General features: G+C 38.2%; 1 protein-coding gene across 2 annotated transcripts in view; it reads right to left on the bottom strand.

The window, feature by feature from the left end:
* Positions 1–2,046: 2,046 nt before the first annotated feature.
* APOOL (apolipoprotein O like) overlaps positions 2,047–27,924 on the bottom strand; it is a 96,616-nt gene continuing 70,738 nt past the window's right edge. Inside the window, exons 2-9 of one of the 2 annotated variants that reach the window (XM_044682534.1) lie at positions 21,343–21,438; positions 17,099–17,218; positions 12,171–12,225; positions 10,183–10,281; positions 8,014–8,105; positions 6,179–6,289; positions 5,919–6,024; positions 2,047–2,746 (exon numbers count right to left, since the gene is read on the bottom strand). In XM_044682534.1, the coding sequence (XP_044538469.1) occupies positions 2,649–2,746; positions 5,919–6,024; positions 6,179–6,289; positions 8,014–8,105; positions 10,183–10,281; positions 12,171–12,225; positions 17,099–17,218; positions 21,343–21,438 (777 nt within the window). In that variant the 3' untranslated portion in view covers positions 2,047–2,648. Of the gene's footprint in view, positions 2,750–5,918; positions 6,025–6,178; positions 6,290–8,013; positions 8,106–10,182; positions 10,282–12,170; positions 12,226–17,098; positions 17,219–21,342; positions 21,439–27,924 lie in introns of both variants that reach the window. The other variant, XM_044682533.1, reaches the window with a different exon arrangement.

Here is a 27,924-nt window from a genome sequence, read left to right as displayed (position 1 = left end):
TGGTTTTTAACTAGAACCCTAATTTTGTACAAATGACAATTGATATCTGCAAACATACAAATCTCAAGAGGTAAGGCACACCTCTAACTTTCTTAATTGCTACGAATTCCAGAAGATATTACTCCCTTTATTCCCAAACTTGGCCATTTAAATTTTTTTTCAAATACACTTCATGACCCCCACCCCCACTGAGTTTAAGACTTGTGTGTATGTGGCTCGTGGAAGATACAGCACTAGGAGGGAAAATGTACAAAGGGGTGAGGTAGGAGGCCAGAGAAGGGCAGATGTATATGGAGCAAGACAGGCTGGTCAAGTGAGCTGGGAGAGTGATATTAGGCAGTCATGGGAAAGTAAAGGCTAGAAATTTCCTTCTTTGTGGCATTACGAATGTGGGAAAAGTGGTCCTGGCGGCAGAGGATAATTGGAAGAAGCAAATGGAAACAACACAATGTTGTCTTATTACTTACTGTGCAGAGAAAATTCATGGTTTAGTTCTCCCCCACTCTATTTTAAGGCAAGTCATTCACCACAGTGGGTGCTGAATGACATGAAGGCCTACTCTCCTGGTGCAAGATCAACACAATTTTGTCACACTGAAGAATATTTTGGTCTCTTTTCTGGCACTGATACCAAGCCATTAAGAGCCTTTTCCTCAAAATACACAATTCTCTGGGTAAAGTCCTGATAAAAAAGCATGGGCCATGCAAATAACCTCACACACTAAACCATGCAAACTCCATCAATGCACAGCCTTCCCGAGACACCAGTACATTCTGCCCTTACATTTTGGACCAGCCTCCCATGATGGATAAACCCTCACTGAGCAGACACTAAATCCTGATGGAGAACAGTGGAGGCCAGACTCTCACTCCCAGCTTGGGATGCACCGAGAGAAGCCAATGAGATGCCAAGAGAAAAAGGGAGCAGTGTGAAGAGAAGATTCAAAGCAGGAGAAGAAAGAAGACAAAAGGGCAAAAGGGAATGCAAACTGAATTAAGAGAAATTAAAGGCTGTACCACAAAGTATTTAATTTACTGTGGAGATGTGAAGAGAAAAAAATGCGAGAAGGAAACGATCACAAAATGGTTAATTTGTGTTTGCTTTTCTATTCTAGATGAGAAAATTTATCTATTTAAGTATAATGAAAATTTTATAATGCCCTCAAAACTTATGAAGCTCATCAAAGGGTTTAAATCAGTTTTTAAAAAGTTAGTTTTAAACATCCTTTTCATTAAATCACAGTACATTTCACTGTATCTCAGTGTTAAAAAAGAAGTAGTATATAACCATCCTGATCTTATGAGTGAGGAAGGAGTAAATGATTTGGATTTGAAGATGCATGTAAACGCACATCAGAAGCAAGGTATTTAGTTCCTTTTTATCGGAGAGAATAGTGCTATATGTGTCTGTGAAGGCTGTATGATGCCTGTTATGACCACTTACATACCAAAGTCTTTCTCCTGTTCAGGCTTGTAGCTGCTTCCTTCAGAGAGGGAACAGTAAGTTTGATGGTGGGTGGTTCCAACAGCAGAACTCCTGAAGTTAAGAGTTCCCTTCCTTCTCTACTGCCCAAATCTCTCCTTTGGACAATCCCACTACCGTGCTTGTATTTCCTCACTTGGTCTTAGAAAAGTCTCGTGTAGACACTTCATAAACTCTTGTCAGTAATCTGTGATTTCACTGGTATCACTATTCTTCCTACCCATGTGGGATCACATCCCCACAGTTCCATAGGAGATGGTCTTCAGGAGTGGTTGTGGCTGTAATAGTCATCACTTGGTTGGCCAACTCTAGTGACGAACACTTCCACATTCAGCTAGGCTGGTCACTGGAAGACAGTCCATCTCAGGAGTCTCTACATGACAACTTTCCAGCTTAGCAGAACCTGCTAGAGTTTGCATTCCATTCATGTAGCCTTTTAAGAACCCAGAGTTACCTAATAAGCCTTTGTGGGCTTCAAGAACTGAGCTGATAACTTTTCTTAATCAAGGGTATTAAGCCCAATATGAGTTTGGTTTCAAGTTAAATAAAAATTATACAAAGATGTCACACAAATTTATTTTATTTCAATTACTTGTAAGAATAAAGGATGTTGAAAAGATCTGTTCTTGGTGCTTAAATATATATTAAAGAAATGCAATATATTAGACAAATGCAGCAGCCAGAGATGGTTTCTGACATTTAAAGATGGTTGAAAATGCCAACATCAAGTCCTAGTACTTTAATGTGAACATTTGGCTCCAAACCTCCAAAGTGTAAAATGAAAGAAAACATTTACCCAGGATTCTTGCTTAGCTGACATATTAAGAGGGCAGCTAAATCAGAGATATATTTAAAATGTCAAAGACTCTGTGATGCTTATATCTTTATTCTGTCTTCTGTGTAAAGTGAGCTCCACTGTATGGCATCAAATGCAGCCTGATGACACCAACTTCAACTCTGGTGTCAATCATTGAGTATTACTTTGATTGCTTTCAGAGTCTGTCTGGATGATGAGTTAGTGAACTGTGTATGAATTTTTGAATGAAAATTTAAGAAAATACCTGATTAAACTATATAGCCTATGGGGCACAGTTATATGATCTTTCCATTGTTATTTTGTCATTTGCCAAGCTTTCTATTTCTTGAAGATCTGTATGCAGTTTATTTCAGCTTCTAGTGCTGTACATATCTACATCTTCTGGATTGGACTGACCGTGATCCATGAGCTTGGGGTCAGCCTTAAACTGTGTGGCTGTAACAGCACCTGCTAAAGCATTAAAATGAGAAAGTGTAAGAAGTCAGATGGCATTTGCTACAGGTATACCTTGTTATACAGAAATGCTTAAGGTAGGGACGGCGCTGATATACAATACCTAATGACAAAGAGTAAAGGATTTTCAAAGCTCCTGGGGGTGAGCATTTATTTAGTAAAACTTTATTACCTCGTTCCCTGGTATTGGGTTTGTGGTAGCAGGAATTTATGGAATCAACTCAGCAAAATCTTATTTCTTAGTGTCAATAATATCCATAAAATGCTAGAAACTAGCGACTGAAGAGATGCACGGGGATGATGAAAGCCAAATTAACACTGCAGCTTCCTGGGAGTGGGGGTGGAGGGGGTTAGCCTAGTCAACTTCTGCCAACTCCCTCTCTCCAACATAACACTAGTTTTCTTTCTTTGATTTGTGGGGACTTCATTTTACTGGGTAGGTATTTCTTTATGTATTTTTCCCCCATTTTGGGGGGCCTACTTCCTCTTCCTCCCTTTAAAAAAAGTCTTACTTTGCAGTGAAAGTTGATGAGAAAAGAGGATTTGGGGCATATGAATTTTCATCCAATTTTCCAGAACATTTCTTTTTCATAAAACAAAGCACTCCTGAAATAGGAACAAATTCATCATCTAATTCTCTATAAAGGCCGAGTCCCAAAGTATCATGAGTTCAGATACTAATGTGTATTTGCTGCCTCCAAGTCGGGGCAGGCTGAGAATGACTCCAAGTCACTAATATTTGGCTCTAACAACCAAAAGCTAGATTAAGTAAGCCTAAGCATTAACTTGCCGCTTTGTTAATGAGGAGCAAATGTAAACAGATAATGTACTTCATATACTTGGGCACTTAACTACCTGCTTAATATTCCTGGATATTTCTGTCCTTCTCTCCCCCCCCCCCCCCCCCGGATGGATTCAACTCCAACTAGCTTCGTTAGAGGCTTTCTCATTCAGTTTAGGTAAGACTATTAGAAACTGGGGGTGGGGGGTGGGGTGGAGCTAGTGGCCAAAGGAGCTCATTATCTTCCTCAACAAATCTGCTCTTCTCCCAGACAGTGGTATCATTCATCTTCTAGGTTTGAAACCTAGGTGTGAGCTTTGACTTCTTTCTCTTCCTCACCTCCCATATCTACTCAGTGCTTACTTCTTCTGCTTTCCCCTCCTGGCCCAATGGTAGTCAAAAGAGCTTCCCTCACAGAGGTGCATAAGGTCTTCTCAGAAATTCCGGGTAGCTCCTAATTGACCAAGTCTTCTCTTTAACATTCAAAAAGCTCCACAATTTGGCATCACCCTACCTTTCTAGCCCTAGAGCATACTGTTCTCCACCCTGTCCACATTTGACTCTGGCCAAACTGGAGTACTCACTCACCACAGATACACTTTTGGCTCTTGCTTCTTTGGCTATACTCTTTCCTATCCTATGTTTAGACTTCTCCCTACCTGTTGAGATCCTAACCATCTTACAAAGTTTGGCTCAAATGCTATCGATTCTGCAAAGCCTTCATGTCCTTTTCTCCGCCCCCCCCCCAAGTCAGTAACACTCCACCCTTACCAACTCACACGGCACTATTTATAGTTCCCTTATGGACTTAGTATGAAACGGTGTCATTTGTGTAAACTATCTTAGCCTTCCACTAGATTCTAAACTCCATGAAAGCAAGGACTATACATTCTCAAAAATGTGCTGTCTTTTTCAGAGCCTGGCCTAGTGCTAATTGACTCTCGATTCTTCAATCAATGCATATTTATTTGGAGTACATTTTATTGTTCCTCTTATAAGAAAGTCTAACTTCTCCTTCCAAATATACATCAAGCTTTTAGGCAACTGATAGTAGTTTAGTCCCTTTAGACACAAACTTTTTAAAAGGAAAGTTAGGGAAAGAAGAAGGATTTTAAAAATTATAGAACTAAGCTAAGTTCAGAACTAGGGAAAAGATTTTAAGTTGTCCTATCACAGATTGAAAGAGGAAAAAAAAAGCCAAGCATCCAAGTGGGAAAAGACCAGACAGATTTCGAGTTTCACTACTAAGTGAGCTTAAGAAAGTCAGAAATTATTTTATTTTTGGTATGTAAAATTGGGATAAGAGTTTAGGGTCCTTAACTCAATAAATAAGAAAATTAAAAATAACTGCCTTTGTGAAATTCTCCAAAAATTTTCAAGTAAATGGTACGATAGAAATAATATCATTCATTTCTAATGCCGTTGAGGAAGAAGCCAACACTGGATTACACATGTTGATAGTGGGCACTATAGATGTGGATAAAATCATTGAACAGAAGCTCCGTAAAATGGTTTTTATGATATTATCACCTTACCACCCTAGAAACAGGATATACTGGAGAAGGGCTCCAGAACCCAGATGAAGACAAGAGTGACCAAAAGTAGCTCAGATCCTGTGGTTAAACTATTGAATATGTAACCCTTGTGTAAACTGAAATTAATTTAATACCCCTTGTCCTAAGAGTTGACCGTAATTTGATTTTACTGCTTGACAGAATATGTCAATTAGCATAGCATCTCGCATATGTTAGGGAATGAAAAAAAGAGACATTAAAGACTTTTAATCAATGACTGTTTCAAACATCGTTTTTCACAATGAACACCCTTGTGCTTCCCTAGTTGGTTTGATCATTCCTCTTAGATCAACCTCCCAAATGCTAACACTTGGAAAGGCACTGATGTTAACAGTTGCTATAATTTCCAATGTCTGGTGCTAGAACTCCTCCTAGCATCTAAAGGAAAGAAAATGGGATAGGAAAGGGAAATAAAGAAGAATGATAGGATGAAAGAAATGGAACGCACGACATGAGCATAAGCTATTTCTTCTACATGGTGAACTTTCCGTGGCCTATAAACTTATAAAGTCCGGAAAGGCATAATTCTCTCCACCTATACCACAGCACCTCTCTCTACCCAAAGCTTTAAAAGTAATGTTAACTGTCTCCACTCCTGAAGTCAGTCTAGTTAGTCAGCTGCAGCTGTAAAACACTTTACTGTGCATAGATAAAAAACACAACACAGTCCTAGCCCTGAAGTGGCTGGGAAAAGATATGAGAATATTTATGAAGTAAACCTATCAAGGACAACCTGACATTTGTCTTACTACCATCAGAAATTATTTAGGAGAACACAAATCATAGCCAAGTTAAATGTTTGCAAACACACCTGAGGATGGTTCTAGTTTGCTTGCCACCTCAACGCTGAATGTGGATGCGCTAGATCCTGTTGCTGCCATCTTTGCAGGTGTTTCAAGTCTGATCTCTCTTCTAAGCTGTTCACCAAAAAGATATTTTTCCTCCATAAGTGAACCACTTCATTGAAACAATAAAACCATTTAACGAGTTCAGGTTATATCTATCTGCCACCCCCTGTCTCAGGTACAAAAACAAGTGTAGAATAAACCACTTCTTTGGCTGGAAACCTACTTTAGTTTCTTCTTTGAGTTCAGCTCCTTTTTGCACGTAGTTTTCTGTCCACCATGACCCGAGCACTTCATAAATCTGCTGGCTTGTTGCACGTGCCTTTTCCCCCGTAACCTATTTAGAATATAGCAGGATGTAGAGTCAAACTTTTATGGGGGGTGGAGAACTGCAATAATAGCTTTTCTGGAATAATGCATATGTAGTAGTTCCAAAAGTTGGCATTTTCTTCCATGACAATGCCAAAGTCATTTATCAAATGTTTAGCAGCTTTCAGATGTGGGCATGGAGCTCTAGAAATATTAGTACTGACTACACAACGTTTCTAACATTTTCAAGGACAAACAATTTGTTTCTCTTCACCAAAACTTCTCACCATGTAAATCATTTACAAAGAAATATCATGGGAATATCCAAAACAAACAAAAAAAAACAACAAACAAAAAAACCCGAACCTAACCAGTCATAATGTCACAGTGGTAAATGATTAGTTTCTTTTTGTTCTTCTCGGAAGAGTTTCTGATTATATTCTACTTTGATAAATCATTGGCAGTACAAAGGACAAATTCAAAGGAAAGTGCGCCAACCCTAGAGTCAGGAAGACTCATCTTTCTGAGTTCAAATCTGGTCTCAGATACTTCCTAGCTGTGTGACCCTGGGCAAGGCACTTCACCCTCTTTGCCACAGTTTCCTTATGTGTCAAATGAGTTAGAAAAGGAAGTGGTAAATCACTCCAGTATTTTTGCTAAGTAAACACCAAATGAGGTCACGAAGAGTCAGACATGACTGAAAATGAACTGAAGGACAAAGTGAAGGAGAAAATATGTAGGTTAACAACCTATGAGAATTCAGTGGCAAAATTCAGCTAATTCCTAAGCAGTCTCTTCAGTGCTTGTTTTGATTTGGCCTCATATCTAGCTATAGTAATATTCTTCTGCTTATCTGTTCTGGTCATACGGCAAAGTATCACAATCTATCCTTGATCTTCTAACATCTTGCCACAAAATAGGCAGTTTTAGCTATATACTAATAAATAAATAAAATAATAATAAAAAATAGAATAATCGAAGCAAAAATTGAGACTATTCTTCGAGGAAGTCTGTATTATTTAAAACAGGAGGAAAATGCTTTGTAGTTATGAAAAAAAAGAAAAAGCCTAGGGATCTCTAACCTCCCAGTCTCAGCAAGCTATAAACTACCAGAGCATGTGTGCATAAAGCAAATCCCAGAATGGCGAGGACTGAAATGAGAAGAAACCATTCAGCTGTCCAGTTGAGCTGACAAGAAAAACTGCAAAAGGGCAGAAATGAGATTTTCAGGGAAAGGATTTCCTCGTTCCAGATGGTGTTCTAGACTTGAAATACACACACACACATTCACATACATATTTTTAAGCCCTAAGAAGCCACTGCTGAATATCAATTGGCTGTTTCTAGCATTATGTTAATATGCTGCACTGAACAGCTGCCAGCAGGTGCAATTTTCTGTTAATTAAAAATTTAATTTTATAGCATTTAACAATGGAGCACTCCCCTCTGTATAAATTCAAATGCAGTCACTGAACTTAATATAAAAAAGAGCATTTATATTGTTTAATTTTATTTAAGTAAATTCATCCTGTCTGCTCACTTCTGATGGTCATGTAATTAAGAGTGTGGTATTTATCATGCTGAGATGCTAATGTGATTTTGTGTGACTAATGCCAACACACGACTGTTGATATCAACTCTATCTCTCTGTAAATTAAAGGCTGCAGGTGTGGTACAACATTTAAATTTTGCAAAGCTTTGAGTTTAAACAAATATAAGAATGTTGATACCATCACCATGAAAAGAACTTACCTTGGTAATTACTATCGCCTGAGCTGGGTAGCAAACAGATGCTCCTAAAGTGGTCAGTCCCAATGGATAAGCAATTTTCTTAAATTTAGAGCCTGTAGAACCCAAACAAAGTATTTAACTCCAAACAGATGCTTCTACAACATCAATGTTTTTCCCATCTTCCGTTCACAGCCAACATCCTATAAGAAATTGCCCATGGGAATCAAAGAGTCAAGATGGTAGCTAAAATATCCTTGAAGAATTCAACTCAATTAATACATGGCCCTCATCCCCCAGCTGTCATGTTCCATTCACGTACAGTGTTTGCACAGTCATGCTGCTGACTGTTTGAACACACAGCCTTCTTTTCTTCTTTTTCCTGGCTCTATTTATTCATTGTTTTAAAAGTGAAGCATCACTGCAATGCCCAAGAAACACAACTAGTAAACCCTAACCTATCCCAGGTTTAGAAATGAAAGTACTGTTTCATTGTGGTAGAGACAGCAAGGTGATGTGGTGAGCAGAATGCTGGACTAAAGTCAGGAACACCTGAGCTCAAACCTGGCCTCCGACACCAGCTGTGGGCGACCCTGGGTGAGACACGAAGCTCGGTTTGCTCCCACTTCCTCATCTGTAAAATGAGGATTATAACAACACCTACCTCACAAAGTCATTGTGAAGAGCAAATGAGAGAATAATTGTAAAATGCTCTGCAGACCTTAAGGTGTTACATGAATGTTGCTGTTATCATCATTATTAGCAATAATGGCTTGCAGAGATGTCACGAACATATTGAATACAATCTCTGCAACCAGGTGATTAGCTAAATCAAAGGATCATGGACCCTGAAGTGGAAGTGCCTTCAGAGGTCACTGAGTCCTGAAGACCAAACTGAAGAGCACAGAGGTAGGGCAGCCTGCCAAAATCACACAAGCAGTATATTTTAGAGACAGGACTTGAACTAAGGCCCTCCCCTTCTGCAAGAGCACCACTCAGCCCATGGGATGAGTAACTTAAAGTTTGGTCATTTCCCTTGGTTTGAGGACCAGCCTTTATTGCATTTAACTCTCAAGCTAAATGGAAAAACAATTTATCAACTTTGTCATCAGTGTTTGTGTCTATTAAACTAGTCTAGGAATCTTCGCCAGCAAAAAGGCAATTAATGTTGGGAAGACGAAAGAGACTCCTCAGAGCGTAATTGAATTTAGAAGTTGATTCCTATGTCTGGGTTAACTATAGTGATAGGAAGGCTTTTGCAGGCATTTCTCCAATAGGCAAGAATGAAGATTTTGGTCTCTTATTACTCTCCCTCCCACCATGAATCAAAGACTCACTTCCAGTTCAACCAGCTCAAACAGACAGCTTATGTGCTATGTGCAGGTGGAGCAGGGTAACATGGGGTATACTGAATGCAAAAAACCTATGAATGTGCTCTCCACACCAGGTTATTGACTATTCTCTTGGGCCACAGGATAAGTACAATTGTGGCCTTTGAATTTCTTGTCTTTTGTTCTTCTCTCATGAGTCTCAACTCTAGCTGCAATAAATGACTATATATGTTTTCATAGCAATTTATTTATAGATAAGAGTCTGTTTATAGGTTGATTTTCTCTGTTGTTTCAGCCCCAAAGACTGATATATAACTCATACCTTCCTCTTCTTCCCCACCAGATATCAAAGGCAACTCTGGCAAGGAGGGAACTCTTATTTGGAGTCAACAACCTTATTCCAAGAGCCAGAGATACTTTGTTGAATAACCTAGGGAACACAGTAATATGTGCTACTTTCAAAGAGTCTTAAACTTTCCAACCAAATACCTTAAGTTTAGTATGACTATAACCTTGTTGCTATATATAGGTAGACCATAGCTTATAATTATTTCTAAATGAAAATTATTATAAACATTCACATTTAAGCTGTTTACATGTACATATTAGCATGAAATTCCTAAAAGACTACCTTCTAGTTTCAAAAGACTATAATCCTTTATTTAAAATAGATAACAACTAAGAACAAATTTTGAAAATTTATTAAACTTTAAGGGTCATTTGAAATACCATAATCCTTTTAGGAACATGCACATCTAGAACAAAAACTCTTAAAAAATTTTGTCTATAATTTCTGAAAATATTTTATACCTTTTTTTAAAAAAAAACAGTGACAGGAAAGAGATAATAAAACAAAAGTTACCGTTTTTTGATGAAATCAAGCCTACCAGTCCTGAAGCTGTAATCACACCAACTTTGGGAAGAAAATCTTGAGGTGGATTCTTCAGATAAACATATGTATCTCAAGAAATTATAAAAAAATGACAATTTAGTGGAAAATACTTTAGTCTAACTGAATATTACAGTAAAAATATAATGCAGAAAGGCCAAAGCCAACTACCTATTAAAGGTCTGAGCAAGTACTTTTCAACATATTCTGCAATAGCACTAGAAGGGTCCTAAGAGCACAAAATGCCAGAGCTGTGAGGGACCATTTTACATATGAAGAAATTGAAGCTCAGAGGGTGGAAATGCCTTGTCCATTGTCACATGACTACTTGTTGGAAGACTGGACAGAGGCCCTAGGAATCTTGATGGCTACAAGATGGAGAGGAACATGGGAAGAGGAGGAATGTTTAGCAAACATGCTAGGTCACTGTCTTGTATTCTCTTCACACAAAACTAAATAGAATCCCTCACTACCCAAAACCAAACTTCATTCTTTAAGGGGGCTAGCCAAAATACAGATCTAGCCAGGACTCAAGAGGTAAGTATGAGACATTTATTGAATGAAAAAAACAGGACATCATTCTTTATCTGCTAGTTTTCAGATGCTGCTCACATCTCAAGATCTCATATAGCAGGCCAAGGAAATTAGTGTAGGGTGAAATCCGGAAGCTCTTGCTTGGCCTTCAGCATATGCCACAAGATGTACAGGTGAAGAGGGCCAGAAGGGCACCCCCAGGTCTTTATTGAAAAGCTTCAAATGCGCAGAGCAGAGAAGTGCCAAAAAGAGAAAAGCAGGGTCTTGGTCTATTCATATCTCCAGTTCACCTAAACCGTGACCTCAATTTGAGTAAAGACAAGAAGTCTCAATTCTGGAATGATGGCCTTTCAATGACTCTGAAGGGCTCTGGGACACTGCTCACCCCAGTATGACATGGTTTTCTCAGGCTGACTTGCCTCAATGTGGCCATTGGCCTTGGAAGGAAACTAGTAACCAGGGCTGGGTTAAGAAGTATAGATGGAGAGAAGGGACATAATGGGAAGTCCAGACCACAATGGTGCATAAGATCACAGATTTAGAACTGGAAGACACTTTACTCCAAGTCCATTTTACAGATGAAAACAGAAGAGGTTATGTGTGACTTGCCCAAAGTCACACATAACAAAAAGCTGGGCTAGGATCTAATCCCAGATGCTCTGATACCCAATCTCATATTTCTCCCACTAAACCACTCTATCAAATCAAAGTAATGGACTATTGCCATTAGCAATCTATTCAAAGGAAACCACATATTCAAATCATTCATTAGGGGTCATGAGCTAAGGCTGGCCTGTAACTCTAAATTAATTTCTATACTTATAACTCTGTGTGGATCATTAACTTTGTGGATTATCTGTAATGAATTTAAATTTCAAAGTTGTCTTCTCCTATGTTCAGAAGATGCAAACTCATTTGACTGTTAACCTAAGCCAAGCATGATTAAATGGAAGGGGAATCTGTTGCGCCAAAAATCATATAACACCTTCCCAAGGCAAATAAAAATGTCTTTTGGATGCGTCATTCTTTTGCCACTGCTGTCATCCACTAGCATTAATATTCAAAGACTGATTTTATGTTTTATTACTTCCTGGAAGTTTTTTTTTGGTAAAAACAAAATCATCTACAATTACAGTTTTCAATTGACAGTTTACAATTGCAACTTATTTCTCATGAATTATTTAGAACAGTATTTATTATTTTAAATAGTCCACAACTCTGGATTGTTGCCCTCAATTTCTTTTTTGACTTTTCATAAACAACCTAGAAAGAGGAACCAAGCCCCAATATAGATGATCTGTTTAATGACTTATTTATTTTCTTCTTGTCTATCTACCGGAAAAAGTGACTGGGTATATTTTCTCTCAGTTTAATCTTATGATTCATGTAGTCACCAGAAAATTCTGAATTATGACTAGTTTATTTACCTTTCCCAAACTGTACTGTATCCATTATTCCATTTTTCATCCAAACATAAATACCCTATAAAAAAGGGAAAAAGGATATTAGCCATTTGAGTCTTTAAAAAATGATACAAAATAATTGGTATCTCTTAAAATAGATAAAAAAGAAAGCAAGTGAATAGGAATTTGGGAAGAAGAAACCTTTTGGGGAGAAGCAGGAGTCAAGGGGGATAATAGACAAATGGAACCACTGAACATATCAAAGGGGAAATACTAATAAACAGGGTACTGAACTGAGTACCCTGTTTTTTATCATGAACCTTCGGCAAGTACCTGAAGCTCTAGTTTCTCATTCAGTAAAAATAAGAGTACTTACAACTTTTCTTCCTGAAACATCTATGAATACTGAAGAGCAACTTACAAGGTAATACATAAACATAAATACTTATCAAATTGAAGACTATCAAAAAGGATAAAATTTTAAGAAGGGAGCTACAGTTCATTTTAGATGAACCATTTGATTTATACGGCCAGAGCATCAACAACATGATGGTCTGGAAGAGCAAAAGACAAAAAATCAAAAGAGGGAAGCACAGTGATCTTTTCAGTACATAGTGAATTCCATGCATTGAAGTCCTCCTCAGATGCCACATTTTCATGGGGAGGTGATGCTGGCGTCTTTTGAAGGCTATGCCAGCAGAGCACAGGTAAGCAGGCCCTACCAAACTAGGAAGGCTCTGGGCCTAGTCCAGATCATGAACTGTCTGCTGTTCAAGGGTTGGCCTAACTAAATGTGACTCCATCACTAAAAGGTTAGTTATAAGATGAACTCATTAGTTACATCAACTCATAAAGCCATTTGAGAAGGCAGATGCATGTGTATGCTTGTGTAGAGGAGTCCTCTGCACTGGCAGAGGGAGCACTCACCCTAACTGAATCAAGAATCTTGTTTGAAATATTAAAGAGCTAGAAGGAACTTTAGAGATCATCTAGTCAAACCTCTTCATTTTATAGATAAATGCACTCAGGTATGGGCAAACAACTTGCCTGAGGTCACAAAGCTAATCAGCAGTACAGCTATGACTCAAACCTAGAAGTTCTGACTTCACTGCCTCATTTCAGAGCTCTTCAGCAAGGCATCTATTATCTTTTATTATATAATCCCAGGCCTTGTTTAGAGGCAGCTATGGCTCACTGGTTAAGAGCACTGGGCTTGCAGTCAGAACAACCTGAGTTTAAATCCAGCCTCATACTTCCTAGCTGTGTGACTTCGGGCAAGTCACTTTAACTTCTGTAAAAAGGATTCACATTGGAGAAGGAAAAGTAGCAAACCGCTCTAGTCTTCTTGCCAAGAAAACCTCATAGCTATGGTCCATGGGGTCACGAAGAGTCAGACATGACTGAATAACTGAACAACAGGAACAGGCCTTGTTTAGTGGAATGCCAGGAAGAATGGGTTAGTGTTACTTGGTGACAAGCCTCATTTCTGTTTTACCGGAGGAGAAACAAAGGCATCAAGTGATTTGTTCAAAGTAGAAAAGATTCTTATTTTAAAATTTGTGACCAATAACAAAAGCATTCAAATAGAATACCAAGAATAAAAAGTGACGAACATAAAATCACGAACCTCCATTATTTATATTTTACGAGACAGTAACCACTCAATCAATAAATCAATCCTATGTTGGACATCTACTGTACAATGTGAATGATATCAGCCAATAGAGGTATAAAGACAGAAGTGAAATAGATCTTGCCCTCAAGAAGCTTACATCCTCATGAGGGTCATGACATACACACACATATGCTTGGGTACCTATATACATATATACAAAACTCTGAATGCATTAAAAACGAAAACAAGGTACTATGGGGAAATAACCAGTTACTTCCAGCTAGGGGAAATCAAGATAGGCCTCTTGTAGAAAGAAGTCCTTCAGTTGATTTTTGATAAAGAAACTTGACTTTTGTGTATCTTTTAGGATTTTATTGCTGTTATTATGTGGAGAGGCAGAATACTAAAGTGGACAGAGAACTGGCCTTAGAGTTAGGTTCAAATCCTACTTGTCAGCTATGTGAACATGGGCAACTCCCAAAGACCCAGCCATTTCAAGGTTTGTGATCCATGTGGTGGAAGAAACTGCCACAATTGTAGATATCATAGATCATGTGGCTGGAGAATACATGATTATTCTGTTTTGGGAGCAGTAATATTCCATTGTATTCACATAGCACAATGTATTCAGCTGCTCCCCAACTGTTAGACTCTAGGTTTTTTTTCCTAGTATAACAAACTATAACAAATTATGCTACTAATTATATACAGGTAAAACAGTTTCCCCTTCTTTCAATAGCATCCTTAGGGTTTATTCTTAATGGACAAAACCTGCACCAAAATGAGTACACAAAGTTTCTTTGCTCTTACTGTATATTGCCAAAGGACAGCACCAAATCCTAACTCTGCTAGGAGTGGTTCCAGTGTGGTGTGTCCATTTCTCCACAGCTCCATCAACACTGTGAAGTTTATGACTTTTAATTAACCAAAAGGTGGTCATGAGATATGGATTGTTTCAAGCTCTCTCCAATTAGTGGAATCTTATCAGGTGGTGACTGATCTAATTTGTTCTCTGATCTAAGCAACTTTCTATGGTTCTGGTTCTAAGTTACAATGAAGGTACCAACCTGTACTGGTACAGGGAGTTTCCTCACCAGGGAGTTCTTTATGTCAGAGAAACCATGGTTCCAGTTCTTTTCCTAATTCTATCTTAAATCTTAGAAATGGGGAAAGGAAGAAGCTGCTGAGGATTCTCTGTAGATCCCTAAGCTTTCTAATTCAGGAAGCATCTTGGTATCTCTGAGTGTCTGATGAGGGCATTGGGTTTTAAGTGGACACTGGGATCATTTAATGGGGCAGCATGACTTGAAGGTTCTAGGCAGGAAGCTGCTGGGAGAGACAAGAGAAGTGATTCATTGGGTCAAAGGACAAGTGCTTCCAAGTAGTCAGTGTAATACCCTAGTTGACTAGCCTTACTCCACAGTCCTCGGCTCTCTTCCTAAAACTATCCTGAATTCGTTTCTAGTGTGCTGATTCCCCAAAACCCATTCTCTCCTAGTAATATTTCAGGCCAGATGAGGGAGAGCTGATCCCTGCTGGGTACCAACTCCTCTCTTCTTTCTCCCTCCCTAAGGGTAGCAAACATAAAAAAATAGGCATCCAGTGAGAAGGCTCCTAGACTCCTGGAATACAGCCTCCCTGAAATTTGACCATTTCCCCTCACTAGCTAATGCACAAAGTTCTACACCCAAGCTCATGCTGTACATACATGACAGAATACCATAAACAATCCAAGTCTTCTGACTCCCCAAATTCTTTAAGCAGATGCTATGATGGCAACAACCCAAGAAAGCTTTCAGAGGGAAAGAAACCTAAGGCATTATTTTCAACAAGAACAAAAGAAGACATGGGAGATCAGCAAGCCCTGGGAACAGCTCCTTTATCTTGTAAGAGGCACATATTCACTGTAGTGGCAGGTAAAGAAAAAGAAACGAAAATATAAAAGCATCATGATGGTAGGCTTCAAAGAGAAACGAAATGCTACTAAATTGTTTGTCTCTACTGATAGTTCATACAAATCAATCTAAAGTGAAATGCTTGTTGATAAAGGGAATAGAAATCCTGGAGTATTAGTTCTGACCACAAGGGGGCACGATGCCCCAAGTTTTGAAACACTAGGGCACTAGGAGTAGGAATTAAAAGCCAACATCTATACCAAGAGAACAGAGTGAGAAGTCATTTTTAAAGACTAGCTATTTTTTTTTTAAATTCTAAGAGCAAAGTTGTTTACATTCAAAATGAAATGCCTTCAAAAGTGCCTTTCAGCCCATTCCTTCTAACATTAACGGAATTAAATGTCCTTTTGGTCTTAAATTGGGTGACAGCTATGGTAGCAATTTAAGGATGTCTCAGGAGCAATTTGCCTCACTAAAGACAAATTTGAGAACACTAAGGAAAATTTGGTCTCCAGAGACCTCAGCCTGAATCATCCGACTGCTGGCATTAGCCTCAGGTGTGTGAATCAGACCTTAATTAGTCAAGACATTTTCCCTGAGATCAAACTATTAAGAATGTATTGAGCCTCCTTAAAAAGACAAACAGTACTGTCAGAAAAAGATCGTGACGAGCTCAGAATAAAAAAAAAATAACAAAATGTCTTCCCAGAAAACCAGGAAGACCATTTAGATGAGGGGTTCTAAATCTTTTTATGTGTGTCTTAGACCCTGGTGAATCTAAGTGAAGCCCACAGACCCCTTCTCAGAATCGTGCTTTCATGAAAAATAAGAGAAAAATACCTGGGATTACAGAGGAAATGTCATTAGACACTGAAATACATAGATATTTTTAAATATTAAAAAAAACACCCCACCCCACAAATTCACGGACCCATCCTTAAGAACCCTTAATCCACAATGACTACAAAGTGGAATTTTCCAAGACTTATATCACAGATTATATGAACCACAGAAAATGTGTTTAAAAAATCTCAAAAATAAGAAAATGGATACAGGCTGGTCTGGGAGCAAGACTGGATGGCTAGAATGATGGTGACACCTATTCTGTTATCAGTATGCAGGCATCAAGGTCACTCAATGACAACAGTATCACACTGATACAAACGGTACCATGACGCTGGCTGACACTGCTCATTCCAGTCAGTGCTCGGCAACAGGGCTGCGGAGAAAGGCTGGAAAGGGCGAGGCCCAGCTGGGAGCCACATGTGACTTACCCTGATCAGGAACGATTAGAAAACGACAACCTGGAGAAATGTTTTTGTGGGAAAAATTCACACCAAGCAATACCTGAAAACACTCGAGCTGCTGTATTGACAAGAACACAAACCAGGCACTTTAGAGCTCTTGTGTTAGGAGAGGGATCACTAACAGAATGTTCTTACTTTGCACCAGCCAACATAATGCCAGGCTGTAGTTCGGATGGAAGCAATGCCCGTTTGTAAGCGGCCAGGCTGCTCTTCAATGTACTTAGAATGGAGAGATGGTGCATTATAAATAGGGAGCTGGAAAGGCAAAAAGAAACAAAAACACAAGTTTATATCCAAGTTTCTCTCTCTGTCTCTCTCTCTCTCTGTCTCTCTCTCTTTGTCTCTCTGTCTCTGTCACACACACACACACACACACACACACACACACACACACACACTCTCTCTCTCTCTCTCTCTCTCTCTCTCTCTCTCTCTCTCTCTCTCTCAAGCTCAAGGAAGAAAACCCTCTTCCTACAAAGAAAGTCTCCTTGGGGCACAGTACCTGGCACATTTGAAGTGTTTCATACATGCCAACATAAATGACCAACAAAACAACGACTAATTGGCCCACCCTTCAATTATTTAGAAAGGCTGGAACACATGATATTAAGTACAAGACATAATTAAAGAAAATCCAAGTGTGAAAAGCAGTAACCAAACAAGAACACCTGGGGGCTCCCAAGTGGCTCATTCTTATGGCTGCAGGAGCCCTGGGCCTCTCAATAGACTACTACTGCTAGGCAAGGGCTACTGAATGATGGATCCCCTGTCATCCAGGTCGATTCACTACTATTTTGGACACTACTAAGCCAGCAGCTACATAGAGGCAAGGAAGCCAGTGACTTCTTTAGTTCACTCCCTCCCTTCTGGACATTTCTTCACACCCTCCTTGATAACAATCTGAGATCACATCAGAGAACATGTCTATACCAGAGACCAGGGCCTGGAGAAACCTCCCTCTTGGGGCTCCACTATCCTAACTAGTGATTACCTCTCCGGAACACTTCAGGAAAGCTCCTGCCTATTCTTCCCTTCCTTCCCTCCTCACCAGCACCTCCTCCATAACATCCTAGCCAAAAGTGCCTTCCCTTCTCACTAACCCATCAACAAGCATTTATTAAGCAAGCACCTACCATGTGTCAGGCACTGTGCTAAATGCTGGAGAGAGAAAGAAAGAAACCATGAACCAGGATCAAATCAATTCTTCTTTGGTTGCTGAATGATCTGTTTCCATCTCCTCCTTCCTTAGCTCCCACTCTAACCCAATAACCAAAGGATCTTTCCTTGGCCACCACTTCCTCCACTGGGGGGAACAGTCTCTCTCAATGGCAGGGCCTGTCTGCTTTTGTATCAGCATCTCTAGTCACAGTTCTTGCCACGAAAGAACTTAATAAATGCTTTTTCTTTCCTTCATTTCTGCCTCCTTCACAGTCTATGTGAAAGGGAAATGCTTATTAACTCTAGATAGGAGTCAGGGTAGGTGGGAGGCAAAATTATGATGCAGAAAGTTAACCAAAGGTCTGATCTCAAGTCACATCACATCCTTCCTCACTTCCCTCTGGGGATCAAGTATCCTTATTCTCTCTTCTACCTCCTCCTCTCAAATGCTTCATTAATATTCAGGTATCATAAATAATTGATAATAACTTCTAGTTGGATCTTACCCAAGGCAACATTCAGGTAAAAGGACTTAGGCAAGAGTGCTGAGATAGTGGAAAACCATTAGATTCAAGCCCCATCTATGACACATTCAGGCTGTATGATCTTGGGCAAGTCATTTAACACCTAATTTAACACCAGGCCATGCGTGCTTATGATAGCAAGTTCTTAAGATTTAGGTTAAAGAGGTTAAACTCCAAAGGTAAAGTTTCAAACATCAGCCAGCAGGACGATGGTGTACTGGTTTCAGGGTCCTTCAGTTCATGGGATTATCATTTACCTCCTTGGCCCTGATGGGTGATCAGGAGGGGAAGAGAGCACTGGGCTTGTCATCAGGACATGAGCATGCGCTCAGATTCAGCCCTTGGCTGGGGGATCCTGGGCAAGTCACTAAACCTCTTAGTGCTTCAAATTCCTTATCTTTAAAATGAGAAAGTTAGATTAGAAGGCCTCTCAGGACCCCCAATTTCCTGATCTCTAGTCTGAATAATAAGGGGCTGAGGTGGAGCAAAGAAGGAGACCCTATTCCTCCTTCTAGAGAAGGCCTACAGTAAGGAACACCCTGAGCATGGGTACAAGACCCTGCACATAGTTGTTCTTTATTAGGGATGGAGGACTGAATCCAGTGAATAGTAAAGTCTCAATTAAATGGAACCCAACTAAACAGTGCTTTACTCAGTTAACAATTATTGTTAGTAGAAATCAACAAAGGACAAGAAACAACACCAGGGATTTATTCAAAACCACTTTAAAGAATTAGCTGGAGGAGCTTTCCAATCAAGTCTCATACACTTTTAAAGTTCACAGACTTGAAATAATAAACTCATGTTTAGAATGATAACTCTGAGACTATGAGGTCAATAATCAGAGACATTCAATTGTGATAACTATCTGGATGATGGAGAAATATTTTAGACAAGGGGAAGGGATAGGCATTTACTGAGCACCTACTATGCACCAGGCACTGTGCTAAGTAAGTGCTTCATAAATATAATCTCATGTGATCCTCACAACAACCCAGGGAGGCAGGTGCTTTTATTATTTCTATTTGACAATGAGGAAACTGAGGAAAACAGAGGTTAAGTGACTGAGCCTGGATTTAAATTTAAGTCTTCCTGACTCCAGGTCCAGAGCTCTACTTACCATGCCACCTAACTGCTTTTAGAATACACCATTCCTCAAGATTTTCTAATTGAGGTTTTGCTATACATAGTTTTAAAATGAAGCATATTTTATATAAGGTGACCCAAAGTCTTAGTGCAGATGAAAGCTACGAAGGCTCAAAAATTTCACTAAGAATTTTGGGGCATTTTACATAACAGTATTCCGCAAAGTCATCCCCAAATCAATTATGACCTTAAGTAAAATGTTCATAAAAATAGTTTTTGTTTGTTAAGGCACTGAAATACTTGCTTTTTAAAGGAACTATGCAGCAAAACTCTTCTCATAAGACAGAATTCTCATTTATCTGTTTTGCAAATTCCCATGGGATTTTCTTTAAAAGGACACATTCTTGTACATGTTACATACCAGGCTACTCAAAAGTCCTAAGATACTCTCTGTAAGGCTATTTGATTTAAAAGCAATTTTTCAGTAGGAAAAATGATTTTAAAAACTAGGCCTCCCCTCACAATTGCATTATGCAGATGACTCCAAATCTTTACTTCCAGCCCAAGTCTCATTCCTAAGATTCAACTGTGCCTTTCTAACTGCCTACTGGACATCTCCCCTTGAATAGCCTTCCATCATTTCAGGTCAACCTGTCTAAACTGAACTCATCAAAACACATCCCAAAATTCGGACTTCCCCCTACCTGCTCCATTTCTATTGAAGGCATCACCCATTTCCAGAATCCCACAGGTTCAAAACCTTAGTCATTCCTGACTCTTCCTGCTATCCCATCCCCTATATCCAATCAACTGTCTAGTTTGACCAAGTCTATCTCTGTTATTTCTTGCACTGGTCCTCTCATTTTCAATCCCACTATGGTAGGATGTTAGTTCAGGTTCCCATTACTGCATTTTCTGCCTGAATTACTGTAATAGCTTTCTAACTGGTCTCTCTGACTTGGGTCTCTCTCCTCTTCAATCCATCCTTCATGCTGCTGCCAAAATAATCTTCCTAATGCATAGGTTTGCTCACAGTGAGGATCTCCTGATCCTCACTGTGTACTCAAGAAAAGACAATCTCTTTAGACTGGCATTCAGGAACTTCCACAATCTGCTTCCAACCTAGTATTTTCTCTTCAAGTATGCAATATTCCAGTAAACCTAGAGGCTAGTTCCTTCCTCATCTTCCGCCTCTTCTTTATAGGGTTTCAGCCCCCAAGCCTGGAATAGACTTTCAGCCCTCTCCATTTCTCAAAATCCTTTTGTTTTCATTAAGGCTCAGCTAAGATGCTGCCTCCTTCACAGTACCATCCCTAATCCTTCCTGGTAGGACCATCTCTCCTAGGTATTTAATCAGTTTTATTCTCCAAATGAATAATAAGTGACTTCAGAGAAGGTATAATTTATATTTTTAAAAAATCTATGATCTTGCCTAGCACCTAGTAGGTGCTTAATTTATGGAAGAGAAATTGATTTCTGGACTATGTAATTCATAGATCTATTTTTAACTCATTTCTCTTATTTGTGGAAGTCAGTATGCTTTGAAACTCATTAATGTCTGATACTCTTTGTTATATCACAAAAGGAAAAACCTCAAAGCAGCCAACTTACCTGACTTGGTTTCAGAGTCTTTTGGGGGGATTCTTCTTCATTTATGGCATACACATTCAGAGATGCAAAAGCAGTGAGAGCTGCCAGTTTTTTCATCTGAGAAAAATGAGAGAGACCTCATCAACTAGGGACCCTTTCCTATAAGGTTCTGCCATCAGCTCTGTTTAATACAAATAAAAGCTATGTGTATCATTTGGTGGTGGTGGGGGGGTAGGTAGAGCTAGACTAGGGAGTTGGCAGAAACCTTTCATCTAGGACATGTAATTTCTATGAGCCTCAGTTTCTTTTCTTGGTTGAATGTTGTAAGGATGAAAAAGTATGTAAGGAACTTTGTAAAGCTTAAAAAGTGCTGTAGAAATGTCAGCTATTATTTCTCCCCCAAATCCCTTTCTCATATTTCTTATTAACAGATACCAGAAGACGTTAAGTGCTAGCTACCTACATTTGTACAACGTGCAACAGTATGATCGCTAAGATGAATCACTTATTTTTAGAGTGGGAAGGAATTTTAGTGTAAGGCATGACAAATGTGCTTTGGATCCAAGGAACTGGATGATTTTGGAGGGGGAAAAGAGGGTGGATAAGGAAAGAGAAACAAAAGGGAATGTGGGTAGCAAATGTTTCCCTAGAGCATTGTTTCTCACAATGCCAGGTCTATAATTCTGAGAACTTGGAGTTGGAAAGAAACTTAAAAGATTCAAACCTCTCATTTTACAAATGAGGAAACCGAGGCCCAGAGACTTTAATTGTTTTGCCCAAGATTATACAAATAAAAGAAGCTAAAGAGAACTAGGAATGGATTCTGATTCCGCCGATTCCAAATCCAGTGCTTTTCACAGGACTGCTACAAGCAGCTTCACAACAGTCATTTCTCCGGCTCAGTGTGGGAGGCTTTTAGAAGTCTTGGCATCTACTTCCACCTTCACCCCACCCCTTCCTCTTCCAAGCAGTGAATGAAACCCAAGCCTACTCTCAGGTGCATCTAAGGCAGGCCTCACACTGTGGTCCCAGACATAGTGTGGCTACCTAGTACAAGATCTCTGGACTGCTTTTCAAGCTAGGCAGCATACGTGGAAAGAACAAAATTCACTTCTACAACTGGGAATGGAACCAGGGTCAGGTGGCAAAGCTCCTAGGATGTATTAAGCAGTGGCTGCTTGAAGAATAAGGCCGAGCTTACTATGGTACAGTTCTGATTGCCTAGGCCCAGGGTCACAGATCAACACCAGGACTTGGGTTTTCTGATTCCAAGGCTCCAGAATTCCTTGGAGTTCACTGCTCTCCTTCTTCCCATTTTAGAGTGAGACTCGGAAACCCTTGGATTCAGTAAGAAAGTTTCTGGGAAACAGCATCTGCCCAACTCACAAAGTCATTCTCACTGGACTGTTTTCCAAATATTCTTAAAAAGATTTTTTTTAAACCCTTACCTTCCATCTTAGAATCAATACAGTGTATTGATTCCAAGGCAGAAGTGGTAATGGCTAGGCAATGAGGGTTAAGTGACACAGCCAGGAAGTATCTGAGGCCACATTTGAACCTAGGACCTCCTGTTCCTAGTTCTGACTCTCAATCCACTGAGCTACCCAGTTGCCCTCCAAATATTTGTTTCCTTCCTTGAATTTGAATTAAGATTATAAGAAAATTAGCAGAAGACAGCATTGCAATATTGATTTGGGTACAGGGGAAGAACACTAATTCTGTAACCAGAGGACCTGGATTTGAATCCTGCTTCAGACACTGCATGTGTAGCCTTGGCAAATCCACCAAACTTCCTAGTTTTCAGTTTCATCCACAAAATAATCAGATCGTAGCTCAAGGCCTTTTCAGCTCTAGACTTCTATAATCCCTTTTTTGACAAGAAAAACTCCAAGTTTTCCTTGTAAACTGTCCAAATAAAAAGTTGAGGAAATAACTCCTAGTTCTATCTCACTCCTCAACAAAGGAAGGAAGAAAGAAAAGGAAATAGGCTGCTATTATGATTCCTATTTAAATTTAAGGTAATTGAACCCGACTGAAGTTAGCTGAATTGAAGTCAGGACAGGGTGGTGAAACAAAAAGTTAACTGGTTTAGCACAGTGCTTGGCAAATACTAGATGTTTAATAAATGCTTATTTTCTTTCCTTCCTTCCTTCTTTGTTGAGAGCAACTGAAAATCAGGAGCAGTTCTAGGTTTAAGGAAAGGGAAAGCTTTTGCTTTTAACCTATTTAGTAACTTTAAAAATCTGGATGTATCTTTCAATCAATGAAAAATTATAAAATTGTTTCATATTTTCTTTTTCCCTTCAAGGACAAGGACAAGGCATTCCTAGAGTAGAATCCCATCTTGCAGAGGTTTACAAATAACAGAGTTTGAAAAACTTTAAATGAATGAAGATCTTTGAAATTTCTCCCAAGACTCATTCCTCACAAGTGCATTTATTTACCAAAAGAATAAAAGCTTACAGACTTTGGTGAAGGCTTTCTTTAGCAAGATTTTTTTTCTTTCCAATTTTCTCCTTTCTAACACATCAACATCATCTCACTGTCTTTCCCTAAGGGATTTCTGCCATCAGAACTGAGGTTTAAAGAATTCCTCCTCCACTCAAACTCTAATGCTCAACAATTTTCTACTAAAAAGAATATCTGTCTAACAAATTCATCATCTTAAGAGTTTAGTTCTAAACACTGGCCTCTTGTTTAGATATTATGAAAACTATATCAACATATTAAAACTGGAAAGCATGTCACATATGATGTGGGAGATGTACATTGGGAAATACATTTAACACTGGAGCAGATTAAAAAGATACTTTAAACACTTATTATATATCAAGAGTCCTGAGAAGAGTAGAACATATTAAATTATAATTTTCCTACTATATTGTGAGAAGAATGGGGCTCAGTACAAGTTTAGAAGGAAAGGCCTAGGGAAGGCATTCAGATATACTGATTTTACTGTATTATTGAGTGTCCTATGAGCAGTGAGTCTATAGCTGTAGTCCCTATCCCCAGCCTACTTTTCTACTCCACTTGATTCTTTAGATCCACTAGTAGCTCCAGGTGGCATAGTGATCTAGCATACAGCCTTTATTCTCCATTCCCCTTCCCACCACCCTAATTCTGATCTTCTTCATCACACATTGCCTACTTGGATTCCTAAATGACCTTGTAAGCTCTTCTCCTTAACTACAATCTCATTCACTTCCAAACTATCCCAGATACCACTTCCGGATGAATATTCCTAAACTAATGTAGCAATTATAGAACATTAGCACAAAAAGCCTTAAAGCCCAATTGGTCTAATCTCTTCATTTTTGAGAAGAAGAAAATGAATTGAAAGGGAAAGGAGGAAATTGACATCCAAATCATAGGATTTCCTTGCTACACCAATGTCCTATTCCTACCTGTCATAGAAACCTTCTTGAAATGAATGAGTCTACTTTGCATTTGTAACAAAAATACATGTTTAAAGCAAAAGTACTTAGCATGGCCCAAAAGCTTTCATGGACTTTTAAGCTACTGAAGCTTACAACCGCATTAACACTGTTGGGACACTGGGAGATTGATCAGCACAAAAAATTTTGACTACTCATTACACATTTAAAAAACTAGTATTATTATGAAGAGTACATATGTTGACTGAAGTGAATAAAAGCATTTGACCAATTAAAACACTTAGTGCCTTGTCTTGGAGAGTGCCTTCTTGATTTTGGCTGTTCTTTTTCACATAAAGCATTATAAATTATGGAACTTTAGGTAACCACAACTGTAACACTACATATACCATTAAAACTCCAACCAGTATGCCCAAGTTGGATTTATATACCAGGATAGAAGGGACAGTTCCATGTTAGGAAAACAATCAACAAAATCTTAATAAAAAATAAAACATATAAAACCACACAATCATCTTAAAAGATGTAAAGAAAGACTCTGATGAAGAACAACACTCATTTATGCTAAAAACCCTATGAAGAATTGGCATAAAAGGATTTAAAAAATTATAAAAAGCTTTTATTTAAAACCAAAAGCAAGTATCATATGCAATGGGGATATATTAGAACTTCTTTTTAATACAGAAATGAAACAAGGTGGCCTACTCTCCCCATTATTATTTGATATGGGTCTAGAAATGCTAGGAACAGGCACTAACAGAAAAAAATGAAAGGCATAAATGATAGAAGAGATTAAAAAAAGAGGAGATAAAACCATACCTAGCTACTAAATCTCTACGATGGTATACTTGGAAAAATCCTAGGGGAAACAGTAAAGATACTACATGAGGCAAAAACTTCAGTCAACTTGCAAGATATAGAATAAACCCTCGAAATTCAATAGCATTTCCATATAATAATAAGGAAACCAAAGAAGAAACAACAGAAAAGGAAAATTCCATCTTATGTAATTACAAAAAACATAAAATATCTGGGAGTTAAGATGAGGGGACATGGGAAGGACTCTAAGGACAAGATACAGGTGAGGTTTTTAGAACTGAACTCATATCAAGAAATAAAAGGACAGGATTGAGGAGGATAAAGAAGGGATTTTTGAAAAGGTAGATAGAATAAGGACTAAAAGGTAAAAGGGTTGGACAAGAGAGATCTTTAGAAGGATGGGCTACTTTAGAAGTAGGAATGCAAAGAGAGAGGATAAGGGAAGGGTCTAAGAAGTAGTGTGAATCGGAAAGGTAGCAGAAGAAATCAGACATCTGAGGAAGGATCAGCAAAAAGAGAGGAAGAGAAGGACAGTGAGGAAAAACAGAAAGGAGGGAAATATACAACTAGCAATTATGACTTTGAATGTGACTGGGATGAATTCACCATAAAATGAAAACAGATAGCAGAATGGATCAAAAACCTAAACCCAACAATATGTTGTTTATAAGAAACACTCTAAAAAATGAGAAACATATATAGAGTAAAATTAAAGGGTGGGAGCAGAATATACTATACTTCAGCTGATACAAAGAAGGCAGGGATAGCAATCATGATCTCTGACAAAGTTAAAGCTAAAATGGATCTAATAAAAAGATAAATAGGGAAAGTATATTATGTTAAAAGGTATCAAAGAATATGAAAGCATTATCAATATTAAAACTACATGCACTAAACATTATAGCATCCAAATTTTAAAAGGAAAAACTAAAGAGTTACAGATGGAAATAGATAACAAAATAATAGAGAATGAGCTTGATTTCCCACTCTCAGAAGTAGATAAATCTAATAAAAAAATAAGAAAGAAGTCAAGGACATGAATAGAATCTTAGATAAGTTAAATATGATAGCTATCTGAAGAGATCTGAATGGGAACAGAAAAGCATATACCTATTTCTCAGCAGTACCTTTATAAAAATTGATGCCAAAGAATATTAGGATACAGAAACATTTATAGTTAAATGTAGGAAAACAGAAATATTAAATGTATCTTTTTCAGACCATAATGCAATAGAAATTATGTAGAATAAGGGTCCAGGGAAACACAAAGTAAAAATTGATTGGAGGCTAAATAACTTAATCTTAAAGAATGAGGGATTTAAAGAACAAGTTATATTAAAGAGGACAATAATGAGACAATATACCAAAACCTATGAGATACAACAAAAGTAGTAATCAGAGGAAAATGCGTATCTTTGATTGCTTATATTAATAAAATAGAGAAAGAAAAGATCAATGAATTGGGAATGCAATTAAAAAACTAAAAAAAGGACAAATTTAAAATCTCCAATTAAAGACTAAACTAGAAATACTAAAAATTAAAGGTGAGATAATAAAACTGAATGTAAGAAAACCATTGAATTAATAAATAAAACTAGGAGTTGGTTTTATGAAAAAAAAATCGGCAAAATAGATAAATTATTGGTTAATATGATAAAGAGAGAGAGAGAAGAAAACCAGATCACTAGCATTAAAGTTGAAAATGGTGAATGTCCCAATGAAGATGAAATTTAAGTGATTATTAGGAGTTATTTTGCTCAATTATATGCAAACAAATTTAACAACATAAATGAAATGGAAGAATACTTGCAAAAATATATAAACTGCCAGGCCTAGAGACGGGAGGTCCTAGGTTCAAACCCGGCCTCAGCCACTTCCCAGCTGTGTGACCCTGGGCAAGTCACTTGACCCCCATTGCCCACCCTTACCACTCTTCCACCTATGAGACAATACACCGAAGTTAAGGGTCTAAAAAAAAAATAAAAAAAATTTAAAAAAAAAAATATATATATATATATAAACTGCTTAGACTATCTGAGAAAGAAATAGAATATCTAAATAAACCAATTTTAAAAAAAGAAATTAACAGGTTATAAATTAACTTCCAAAGAAAAAAGCATCAGGACCTGATGGATTTGGAAATGAGTTCTACCAAACACTTGAAGATAAACTAATTCCAATATTAAATAAATTATTTGAATATGGAAATAGGTTTTGAACAATGATACATGTAAAACCCAGTGGAATTGCTCATTGGCTCTGGGAGGGGGGAGGGAGAAGGGAAAGAGCATGAATCACATAACCGTGGGGAAATACCCCAAATTAATTAATTAAATAAAACATAAAAAAAATGGGGAAAAATAAATTATTTAAAATAATAGGTAAAAAA

Source organism: Gracilinanus agilis, chromosome X, assembly GCF_016433145.1.
Source record: "Gracilinanus agilis isolate LMUSP501 chromosome X, AgileGrace, whole genome shotgun sequence".
In the NCBI taxonomy this organism is placed as follows: Eukaryota; Metazoa; Chordata; class Mammalia; order Didelphimorphia; family Didelphidae; genus Gracilinanus; species Gracilinanus agilis.
Note: the sequence above shows the minus strand (reverse complement) of the source record. Positions and strands in the feature narration are given on the sequence as shown.